The 12,510-nt window shown below is 32.8% G+C and overlaps 2 protein-coding genes across 2 annotated transcripts; one reads left to right on the forward strand and one right to left on the reverse strand.

The window, feature by feature from the left end:
• Positions 1-614: 614 nt before the first annotated feature.
• On the forward strand, positions 615-1,673 carry LOC120187387 (protein ASPARTIC PROTEASE IN GUARD CELL 1-like). The gene has a single exon (XM_039191115.1). The coding sequence runs from the start codon at positions 747-749 to the stop codon at positions 1,671-1,673; it is 927 nt and encodes a 308-aa protein (XP_039047046.1). The 5' UTR covers positions 615-746.
• A 1,142-nt stretch (positions 1,674-2,815) lies between these two features.
• Positions 2,816-5,030, reverse strand: LOC120187388. The gene is made up of 4 exons (XM_039191117.1): positions 4,488-5,030; positions 3,818-4,379; positions 3,163-3,273; positions 2,816-3,078 (listed from the first exon to the last, which is right to left on the reverse strand). Exons 1-4 carry the CDS (start codon positions 5,028-5,030, stop codon positions 2,816-2,818), a joined length of 1,479 nt encoding a protein of 492 aa, XP_039047048.1.
• Positions 5,031-12,510: the final 7,480 nt, after the last annotated feature.

Raw genomic sequence — 12,510 nt, forward strand, 5'->3', positions numbered from 1 at the left:
AAGAAGTTTAGTTTAAAGGCTTAAGGAATGGTGATATAATAGCTTTGAGAGGATTTTTGGGTGATTTTCAAAGTATAAATGGCAATTATGGGCTTCGAGTATCGGTACCGTTAGAACTGTACGATACTTCAAGGGAAAAATCTATGAAATTATTAACGGTAGTATCGATACCAGTTGAAGAGGGTATCGATACTGTGTGGGTAGTATCGATACCAGGGGTGAGGGTATCGATACTGTGTGGGTAGTATCGATACCAGGGGATGGTATCGATACTGTTTTTAAGATGCAATTACAGAATGCCAGTTCGGTATCGGTACCTTGAGGAGGTATCGATACCCTTGAAGAGAAGTATCGGTACTGGAGGGGTAGTACCGATACTTCTAGGCATGAAATGGAAAGTAAAAGTTTCTTGCATCCCAAGTTATTCTAATTTGATATAAATGAGTTGAAGAACGAGATTGATTTTCGATTATTTTGTGTAGTGTTTGAACGTAATCAACTTTCGATCAGCTATGCATATTGATTATTGATTTGGAAGGGTTAAGGATTTGGATTAGACTTCAGTGAGGCAAATGTGAGTGCAACTTCTCGGTTTTATAACAGATTAGAGAAAGGCTTGCAATAAGTCCTATTGTCTCGGGTTCGAGTCAAGGAAGCGGTGAGTACTTCTCTCGGGTTGGAATCGGGAAACCACCGAGTCAAGTTTACATGGTGCTCGACACGGGCAGTGACGTTAACTGGGTACAATGCGCACCCTGCACCGATTGTTACCAACAATCCGACCCGATTTTCGAGCCATCTTTATCATCTTCTTACTCGCCGCTGAATTGCGAAACGCAACAAAGTACCTCGACGATTCCGAATGTCGAAACGACCGCACTTGTGTCTACGAGGTTTCCTACGGCGACGGCTCTTACACAGTGGGTGATTTTGTCACTGAAACCATCACCCTCGGCTCCGATTCTGTCAATAATGTAGCAATCGGTTGTGGCCATAACAACGAAGGCTTGTTTGTAGGGGCGGGTGGCTTACTTGGTCTCGACGGCGGGCCGCTATCCTTTTCCTCGCAGCTCAATGCGAGTACTTTCTCTTATTGTCTCGTGGATCGTGACTCTGACTCCGCTTCCACTCTGGAGTTCGACTCGGCTCTCCCTCCTAACGCCATTACAGCTCCGTTACTCCGTAACCACCAGCTAGACACGTTTTACTATCTTGGTTTGACCGGTGTCAGTGTGGGTGGCGAGTTGCTTCCGATTCCCGAGTCAGTTTTCCAAATAGACGAGTCAGGTAACGGTGGGATTATCATCGACTCGGGGACCGCTATGACTCGGTTACAGACCGATACGTACAACGTTCTCCGTGACGCATTCGTTAAAGGGTCAAAGAGATTGCCGTCAGCTGACAACGTGGCACTGTTTGACACGTGTTACAATTTGTCTTCCACGAGTAGCGTGGATGTCCCAACGCTGTCGTTTCACTTCCCCGAAGGTAAAGTTCTACCGTTACCGGCTAAGAATTACATGATGCCGGTTGATTCGGTTGGAACCTTCTGTTTCGCGTTCGCGCTTACGTCCTCCACGCTGTCAATCATTGGGAACGTGCAGCAGAAGGGGACACGTGTCGATTTCGATCTCGGCAACTCCTGCGTAGGATTTGTGCCCAACAAATGTTAGAATTTTTTTTTACTTTATGTAATTTATTTACGGTTTTTTGTTTATTTTAATAAGTAAGATTTTATTATCTAAAAATAAAGTTCAACAAACAACAAACATCCCAAGAAAAAAAAAACCCCTATTTACAACAAAAAGTATAGTTTAATCAAGATCCCAATAGTTACAAAGATTAGAATTTACATTATCAGATCTATTGATATCTTTACCACTAAGTTGTATACGAACAAGCACTTTGACAGATTGGAGAATTTGGTTTGTTGTTCTTGAACCACTTTTGAAAATCCTTCTGTTTCTTTCCTCCCAAATCAAGTAGTTAAAAGCGTTCCAAGCAATTCTTAGAATGATGAAAAGTAAGGATTTTCCCTTCCATTTTTGAATAGCACCATCTATCATTGAATCCCATGCATTGTAATTATCACGTATGCTGGAAAGGATCATGATAGAGCTCCAGATTGAAGAAGCATAAGAACAGTAAAAAAATAAGTGATTTCTGGATTCAAGTTCTTCATTACATAGAATACATAAACGATCAGTAGTGATTCCCTTTCTGAAAAGTCTATCCCGAGTAGGAAGACGATCAAGAAGAATCATCCAAGAAATCATACTATGTTTAGGAACATGAAGAGGAAACCAAAGTATTTTCTGCCAGGGTACCTTGTCTATATGTTCCCTTATTTATTTCCATATGTCTTTTATTTAGAGATTCCAGAATAAATAATAGGGAGGGCCTCTCTTCTAAGCTTAAGAAGCTTTATAATGCTCCAACTAAAGGAATTACTAACATTGATTTCACTTAAATCACTGTTTTTAATTACATAACAGTGAATCCAAGCAACCCACAAAGATCTGTTACCTGCCATGATTTTTCTAATGAGTTGAATCATGCAAGCCTTGTTCCAAGAGTTAAGATTCTTCAAGCCGAGACCTCCCTCAGATTTGGGGCAGCTTAATCTGTTCCAGTTGATTCTGGAACCTTTGGCAGCTTTATCCGATCCTTTCCAAAGGAAACGAGAGCATAGTTACTCAAATCGATTGATTACTTTCTGGGGAAGAATAAATTGTTGACACCAGAAATTTACAACACTATAGAGGACAGTTTTGATAAGTTCAAGTCGTCCAGCATAGCTAAGGAATTTTCCAGATCAGTGGTGAAGTCGTGCTTTAATATTGTTAAGGAGAGGAATACAATCAGTTTCAGTAAGTTTTCTAGTGACAAGAGGAACACCTAGATATCTTACAGGAAAAAATTCTTGCTTAAAGCCAGTGGCAGATTTGATTGAATCAAGAGTTCTAGCTGAAATTCCAACAGTAAAGAACTCAGTCTTGCTGACATTGAGGTTGAGACCAGACAAGGTATATAAGTGATTGAGAATACTGGTAACACCAACAATGGACTCAAGGTTTCCTTTACAAAATATCAATAGATCATCAACAAAAGATAGATGAGTGATTCCTAGTTTTTTGCACTTTGGGTGGAATCCAAAAATACCTTTGGCAACAACAAGGTTACGGATTTTAGATAAAATGTTCATAGCCAGCAAAAAAAGAGTTAGAGATAGTGGGTCTCCTTGTCTTATACCTCTCTGGCCTTTGAAGAATCCTATTAAAGTTCCATTAAAGGAAATGGAATACCTTGCATTTATGTAACAAGCTTCAATCCATCCTATAAAGGTGGATAGCAGTCCAATGGAAAGAAGAATAGAGGAGATGAAATCCCAATTAAGAGAATCAAAAGCTTTTTGTAGATCAATTTTGACAGCAGGCCTTAGAGATATGTTTTTCCTACATAGCCTTTTACCAGTTCTTGAGCAAGAAGGGTATTGTCAACAATAGATCTATCTTTCACAAAAGCAGTTTCGTTGAGGGTGATAAGATCAGGCAGCAGCAAAGAAATTCTTTTAACAAGAATTTTGTGATAATTTTGTAGACCACTGAACAACATGATATGGGTTTGTAGTCCTTAACTTTGCTAGGATTAGGAATTTTAGGGATCAAGGCAATAATGGTTAAGTTGAAAACAGAAAGGATTTTAGACTATTGAAAGAAGAAGACAACAACATTGATAACATCATCCCTTACCACAGACCAAGAATATTTGAAGAACATAGGAGTGAATTCATCTGGGCCTGGTGCTTTATCATTACCTTGACTAAACAAAGCTTCTTTAATCTCTTCAGCAGTAACTATCTTAGTAAGTTCAGTAGCAGTCTCAATAGGCAGAGAAAAATGGAGCAGATTCTTCAAGAGAGCAGAATCAACAGGAAGAACATTAGGGTCAGAAGTCCCTAATTGATTCTTAAAGTAATCTATGATTTCGTTTGCCATATCATCAAAGGAATCTAATCTTTTGCCCTCATTGTTAGTTAGAACCCTGATTATATCTCTTTTGAATTTAGAGGCAATAGTAGAGTGGAAAAGTTTGGTGCATTTGTCTCTTTCTTTAATACATCTAACTTTTGTTTTCTGTTTTAGGAACATGTATTCAGATTCCTCAAGGGAAATTAGCTCTTTTTGGATCTTTAGTTCTTCTGCAATAGAATTCTGCCCATTAAGGGTATAAATTTTAACAGTTTCCAACTCAATTTTCTTTAGTCTAACCCTTGTCGAGATTTCACTATAATTATTTTTGTTAAGTTTCTTCAGGGAAGGCTTTAAACGTTTAAGTTTAAGGAAGAGTTTCTGCATTGGGTTGCCTTGAATAGGTTGCTACCAAGAGTAAAGAACTTCATCAAGAAAATTTGGATGTTTGGTCCAGAAATTAAAAAACTTAAAAGGCTTTGGTCTATTGATTTGAGTTTTTTTGGAAGTCCAAACCAAAGCCATATTGTGATCAGAATGACCAGGGGCTAAAAACTCAACAAAGGAGTCTTGAAATAAAGAAGTCCAAGGAGGGTTAATTAACACCCTATCTAATTTTCTAGCAAGGTAATTATCTTTTTGCTTGTTGATCCAAGAAAATGTGGGGCCAAAGAATGGATGATCTTGAAGAGAAAGGTCTTGAACAACTTCTTGAAAGTCAAGCATATCATAGGAAGAATAAAGGCCAAGAAGATTGAAATCAGAGCTTTCTTTGTAGTGAAGATAGGTGTTGAAGTCACCTCCCAAAATCCAAGGAAAAGAACCATACATGGAGTCAAGGTCTCTGACGTGTTGCCAAATAGATCTTCTATGGGAACCACTATTACTGCCATAGATGGCAGTGATAAAGAAAGTAGTGGTATTAGTAAGGCATTTAACAGTAATACTTTGATCATTTGAGTGGCAAGGGGAAAGGTCAATGCCTTTCTTCCAGAGAAGCCAAATTCTTCTATTGACAACAGAATCATAGTTATTGAGGATATTCCAATTCCCTAGCATTGAGTGAAAAATTTTCTCAAAATTTTTAGGTTTAACTCTGGTTTCTAACAGACATAGTACATCAACATTATAGAGGTTAGCTCTATTCAGAACCTTAATTTGTTTTTGAGGATTATTGAATCCTCTTATGTTCTAGAAAGAGATAATCATTGAGGAATAGAGGAGGAATGACCCTCTATATTTTTATCAGAGGTATTGTTGATCTTACTGAGATGGTCTTTCTTTTTAGATTTGAGCTCTTTGATAAGTTTGGCTACCCCAGTAGCAGCATGCCTTGTTTTCCTGATTTGAATCTTTGAAGATGGTGAATTTTCATCCATTGTGGAGAGAATTTCAAATCTGTTAGTTGAACCTCTTATAACATAATTAGACTTGATCTTAAGTGGTCTTCCTCTACCACGTTTAGGAATGATGATAGGATCATTTATCTTTGAGGAAATTTTAGGGAGCTGATCAGAATGGTCATCATTAATATATTCCTCACTAGAAGGAGGGTTAATAGATTTATCAGTAGTGTCTTCAATTGAAATAGAAGATGGAATAAGAGCAACACATTTAGAAGAATGATCATTATGCTTTGGAGAAAAAAATTCCAGAATCATTATCATGTTCTTTTCCTTTGGGAACAGTCTGAATTTTTGAGGAAGATTCTGGTATTAAAGATTTCAATGAAGAAAATATCAGGGGAATTTGCAAAGATTCTGGTTTATCTTGAGCAGTAAGGACAAAATTATTATTGTGATTGTTCTTTATCCTCCAGATTTTTGTATTAAAGGGAGCTGAGGACGTTTTGACTAAACATTATTTTTCTGAATGACCAAAAGTGTTGCATCTCCTACATCTAGTTAGAAACCAAGGAATTTTAACATACACAGTAGTAGTAGTACCATTAGCAAGCATCACTTCAATAGTTTTAGGTAGTTCATCATTAACCCCTATCTCAATACATACCTTAGCATATTCTAGCCTAGATTTAGAAGCAGTGATTGAGTCCATGGAAAGAGGAACTCCTAGAGCACTGGCTATATAGCTAAGGCCTTCCTTTGAAAATAGTTCAAGAGAAATATTATAGAGGTGAACCCACAGTGGCAGTCTTGATAAATCGAAATTCAGTCTTTGCATATTGGGTTCCCATTTTCTAAGAATTAACGGTTTGTTAAGTACATGCCAAGGGCCATTTTCTAGGACCCATTCCCTAGCTGATTCAGAACTTAACGAGAAAATGTACAAATTATTTTCAGCTAAACTAACCTGTTCTCGAGCCCCTTAAGAATGATGATTCCATAGTTTTTCAATTGTTCGTTGCAAAGTGATGAAATTTAGGGTTGCACCTATTTAACTGCCCCACCAGAGAAGATTTCCACTCTGCTGTTCCAGCTTCGATGACCTTAGGAAGAGGCTGAATAATTAGGGTTTCTTTGGTCATATTTGGGGGAAAATAGGAAAGTTCTTGATTGGCTTGACACCTGAAAAGTTTTCTCCAATCCATACCAGGTTGAAGAAGGGACAGAAGAGGACGTAATCAGACAGAAAATCGGAGGGAGCGTCGGCGACGAGATGAGAAACAGGGGTCCGATAGTCCTGCTATCATGCACCCAAAGAAAACATATCGTGCGCCCAGATGAATTACGGTTTTTATGTTGGTGAAAGATAAAAACTTAACTTTTTACCAGTGGTCCCGTTTCAATTACTCATAACTGGCAAACGACGATGCTATCGATGTCGGCAGTAGTAGCAGTATAGTTAGGTGGTGTTTGTTTTTATTGTGTAAGGTCTGCAACGCTATTATGTCTGCACTGCGCAGACCACTCGCAGACATTGGGCTTCGCAGACCGTTTATTTTTTAGAAGACATAAGCTCTTCTAACGTCTGCGCGTGGTCTGCGCGGCGCAGACGTGGTCTTATATCTGCAGACGTCTTCTAACCCCTTCAAAGAGGTTTTATATTTAATTTTATATTATATTTGATTTTAATTTTAATATTAATTTTTTAAATAAATTAAATATTAATTTTTTAATATTATATTATAGTTATTTAATTTTATATCATATAAATTATTTTATATATTATTAAAATTTATATTTATTTTAATTATTTTTATTTAATTTTAAATATAATATTTTTTTGGATTTGTTATTTTTAAATTATATTTAAACTTTTTTATACAAAATGTAAGTATTTAAACCACATTGCTTAATAAAAATGATTTCATTGTTTGATAATTAAGATTTTAAAATATAAAATATAAAAAATTATAAATTATGTTTTTAAAATTTTAAAATATAATCACAATTAAATAAAAAATAATTATAAAATAATTTGATAAATTAAAAAATATTTTCTAAAAATATCATATAATTATAAAAATAAATTATGAATATATATTTAAAAAAAATTAAAAGTATTACATAATTCCATATTTAAAAAATCATATAATTTAATGATTATTTATAAATTTTATTTTATAAAACTAATAATACATGTGATATGTGAGACTTATAATAGAATTAATAAGGTGGTGTTTGTTTTTCTAAAAAATTTATTATTGTAGTTGTATGAATTATTTAAATTTCAGTATTGTAAAACTAAAATTATTTAAATCTCAGTATTGCAAAACTCTTTTAAGTTTAAAAAATCAGTTTATTTTAGCAGTCTGCAGAAGTTAAAAAACAAACAGTCTTCTTCGTGGAGACTTTTGGTCCACCTCTTCTGCTGCATATGCCTGCAGATGTGGTCCGCAGACTGCAGACCTTTTACCTCTGCAAAAACAAACACCACCTTAATTAATTGAATGGACTAGGAGAAGAGTGTCAAAACGTAGAGACTTAGAGTGTGTTTGGTTGGGGGAATGTGAGATTCCCATGCGAATAAAATTCACATTCCCCCGTTTGGTTGACCTGGAATGTCATTTCTGGTAATATTACATTACCAATAGTAGATTTTTGGGGGTATATTATCGGGAATGTCATTACCCTTTTTCTTAGGTATTGTTAGATTACCGGCGTTTTGGACTAAAATGCCCTTAAAAAAATTTCTTTCAAATTTTTTTATTCTGTCATTAAATAATAAAAATTCTACGAAGGTTAAATTACAAATTTATCCTTAAACTATTTTAGATTTACAAAAAAAACCTATAATTAAAATTGTATATGAAGTTCAGATGTAAAATAAAATTTTCATATAAAATTTTACCCTTTCATTAAACTTTTTTATATTTTTAATTTTGTAAAAAAATATATATAAATTTTATGAATTTAAATTTTTTAAAGAAAATATATAAATATTTTCTAACTTGTTAAAAAATAAATATATAATAAGGACAATTTGATCAAATATACATTATAATAATCTTTTATTCATTTAACCAAACACGGTAATCTTACATTCCTGTTAAACCAACCAAACACAAAATATAACATTCTCAGTAATCTTATTCTCTGATAATATTTTATTTCACTGGTAATCTTATATTTCTTGAACTAATCGCACCTTTTAAGGGTTTTGTTGATATGACCGTTGCATAGTTGTTTATTAAATGAAAGATTCGCTTCGGTGTATCAACACATGATTTATTATTGTGTCACTTCTTATGTGGCTTGCATCGGATGCTTTTGTTTTCAAATACGTTTCTCAAAATTGAACACAGAGAATGAATTTATAATCCGTTTATGTTTAATTAGGATAAGAGAGAGAGACGTGGGACCAAACTTGAAGAATAACAATCACACCAACTTGTTCACAAGACATATTAGAATACTATCGTTTATGTTTCGAAAATATATTTTAAAATTATATGATAGTATCTTTCAATTGTCAAAACAAAAAATTAATATCTTTAGTACAAACCGAGTGATCTCGGTGATAGAAAATTTGTTATTATTTCTTGAGACTTCAAATTCGAAAAATAAGAATACAAGGGTGTGAACGTTCAATGTCAAATGATTGAGAGTTATCATTGAACATATACTCTTTTACTTTCTCATATTTATCAAAATAAAAATAATATTTTTCAAAATATTTCTTAATTATTGTTTTTCTTACATGTAGGTATAAAACCTAGTCTACTATCTCTCTTTTACTATTGAAGTTATTCAATAAATTTAAAAATAATACAAAATATGCACAAACATAACACGAATGATTTTATGACATGATTTTTTATTAATCTGGGATAAATATAAAACAATATCTATTCAAAAATAATTCTCATAACCTTTTGACATTTACGCTCACACCCCTGATATTTATAGTACTTGAACCCGAGTCCTCAAGGAATAAAAATAATTCTTTTACCACGGAGATCACTTGATTCGTGCTATGACATAAAGATTAAAAACAATATGAATATGTCATAAATTTATATAAAAAAATTTAAATATATTAAAATTCAAATAAATATAACTTTTTAAAAATAATTATTACACAAATACATAATTAGATCTTTTTTATTATTAATTTGGGATAAATACAAAACGGTGCTCGAACTCGGATCCTCAAAAAATAAAAACAACGAGATCACTTCGTTCATACATAACTTGATTATAAATACACAACAAATATATATACAAAATTTTAATAGAAAATTATTAAAGAAGATACAAAACATGAATAACTTGAATTGTTTATCAAATCATCCTCAAACATTAGCTTAGAAACATTGATTAGTTGCCTAATAGTCAATTACTTCATATTATAATAAATTGGGGTTGATTTAAGTGGTAAGCAACTTGATATCAATTAAGCAATGTCTCAAGTTCAAGTCCTTGTTATGCAGAAAATCCTTGCTGGGAGACTCACCTACCAAAGCTAGGTGTGGGACCATGATCGATCCAGATTAATCAAGGTAAAGGAACTGGAGGCAACAAAAAAAAATTACTTCAGATTATAAATCGATCAATATCATTATAATAAGAAAAAACGTAATGTACTCAAATTACCCCAAGTATGAATTCAAATACATTGATTATTTATCTAATAGTTTGATTCTTTTTGCTTTCTCTTACCCTGAATATACAATCTTTCTAATTTATTTAGAACTACAATTTAATTATATTGTTTGGGTTGCGCATAATAAAAATTAAGAGATACTCCCTAAGTCTCATTAAAAAATTTCATTATTAATTTTTTTTATCAAATTTTAGTAACTTTGATTCATTATTATTTCAAATTTATTATTGATAGAAAATATATTTTTAAAACCTTCAATTAAATAATTTTTAAATATATATTTTATAAAATTTAATTATTTAAAATGACTATTATCAAATTTTAAACATTTTGACTTTTAAAATATTAAAGACCTAACCAACCATGGAATTCAGATTAGTCCAATTCATTTAGTTGTTTTACTTTTAGAACAAACAAAATACTTGTAAAATCTGTTAACGTTACGATTGTATATTAGGTTTGGTAGTTTCCCTTTATATAAATATTATATGATTTTTTGAAATAATAGTAATAATTAATTTTATTAAATAAAATAAAAGCATCTTAGATTATAAAAAATTTCATAAAAACCTAAATTAATCACATAAGTCGGAAAGATTAAAAAATGACCAAATAAAAGAAAGGTTAAAAATTTAACTAACAAACTTAGATAAAATATAAATAAAACAAATATTATTATCAAGGACGAATGAAAAACTACATCGACACTAACATAAAAATATATTTAACAATAATAGTTCTTTGACAAATTGACATTACTACGACTAAATCATAACATATCTTTAGTTATTACAAGACATGGATAGATTAACAAGATATCCAAATATATGTCATATGAATTTGGAGAGTTAACATTAAACCCAATCATAATAAAAGATGAAAAAAAAATACTATAAAAACAGAAATAACCATGATATAAAAATAAATAAAATCGTTCATCATTTTATATGAAAAAAATAATTAAACAAAAAAAATATATAGCTTGAGTTATACAAGGAGGGGAAAATCAACAATTAGTGATTAGTTTAGAGTTGATGTCGTCATCGACAAAAAAAAATATAAAATTTAGGTCAAGAGCGAGCAACATATGAGGGGAAAAAAGGAAAATGAAATATCTACTGATATTTTCCATATAAATTATTAGTTTAAATTACTTTAGTGATTAAAAATGATTGTTATTATAGATTTGTGCAATAGAAATTATAGAGTATTTGAGTTTGTCAATGTAAATTATTGAGAGTTTTTAAATAAATACTACTACTATCCTTGTAAGTGTAAGTGTATAATATGAATGGGTCCCATTCATTACGTTCTGCATGCAATTAGCTGGTGTTACAAGTTGTTAGTTAGTTAGGACTTCTGTTAAGCTAGATTAGTTGTATAAATAGTCAGGTATTTCTTCTTTGTGTATGAGTGATTTTCTAATGAAAGTCTGAGAAAGAATTTGTGTTCTCTATTCTATTTTATTGTGTTTTCTTTGATAGCTTTATTGCTATCTTAACATGATATCATTCGCCAAATCCTGGTCTTGGGATTTTCTTTATGCTGCTTGTTTTGACTGATTTTTCGCTGGTACAGTGGTGTTTTTTAGAGCTAGAGCTGGATAGATATGTTTCTTGATCTATTTCTTATATGTGTTTCCGTTCTTGGGCTACTTCATTGAGTTTCTTTTGGATCTGGTTTTGTGTGTTTCTTGCTTGAAGTTCTTTTTTATTCTTTGTTACAATGGTGGATCTTACTGTTGGTCAATCTCATGATACTGAGAATGCATCTTAGATCAATTCTCCTGTGAATTCTAGTGTGTCGAGGTTAAATGCAATTCAACATATTCCTAAGCATGATATGGTCAAGCTTACTGAGAATACATATTTATTGTGGAAGCATCAAATTTCTTTAATCACTAATGGTTATGGCCTGCTGTGTTTTATTTCCGGTAATAATGTTGTACCAAGTGAGTTTGTTACTAACAGTTCTGGGTAGGTTGAAGAGAATCCAGAGTTTGTGGTTTTTAGGCAGCAAGACAAGTTACTAGCCTCTTGGCTCTTAACTACTGTTAGCTTGGATGTGTTACCACATCTCACAGGGCTTACAACAACCATTGCCATTTGGAATGTTGTGTCTCAATTGTTTAGTGCGAGAACAAGTGCCAAGATTTCCTCCCTTCAACATGGTCTTCGTTCTCAACGGAAGACTAGTTTGTCTATTAGTGAATATTTGGCGAAAGTCAAGTCTATTTGTGATCTATTAAATGCATCAAGCAGTCTTGTTACTAAGCAAGAGCATGTTAATGTTGTCTCAGCTGGTTTGACAATGGAGTTTGAGTCAATCATCTCTATAGCCTCTCGGGAAGAAGTGTCTTTGGATACTCTTACTGAACTGTTATTAGATTGTGAAGCTCGACAATAGGTGTTTTTAAGTGAAGGGTTCTGGGTTAATATGGTGCAAATGAACGACAGAGGTGGCAGTGTTTCAAGTGTCAAGGGGTCAACAGAGGTGCAATCCTCTTTGGAGAGAGATCAACATAGTGGTTATC

This window comes from Hibiscus syriacus, unplaced genomic scaffold (assembly GCF_006381635.1).
Source record: "Hibiscus syriacus cultivar Baekdansim isolate YM2019G1 unplaced genomic scaffold, ASM638163v2 tig00113725_pilon, whole genome shotgun sequence".
Classification (NCBI taxonomy): domain Eukaryota; kingdom Viridiplantae; phylum Streptophyta; class Magnoliopsida; order Malvales; family Malvaceae; genus Hibiscus; species Hibiscus syriacus.

Coding starts and splice junctions, on each gene's coding strand:
- LOC120187388 (XM_039191117.1), bottom strand. CDS start 5,030: ATGCTAGGGAATTGGAATATCCTCAATAACTATGATTCTGTTGTCAAT. Junction 4,380..4,487: donor CTGATCACAATATGGCTTTG/GTTTGGACTTCC, acceptor TACTCTTGGTAG/CAACCTATTCAAGGCAACCC. Junction 3,079..3,162: donor TAACCTTGTTGTTGCCAAAG/GTATTTTTGGAT, acceptor TATTTTGTAAAG/GAAACCTTGAGTCCATTGTT.
- LOC120187387 (XM_039191115.1), top strand. CDS start 747: ATGCGCACCCTGCACCGATTGTTACCAACAATCCGACCCGATTTTCGA.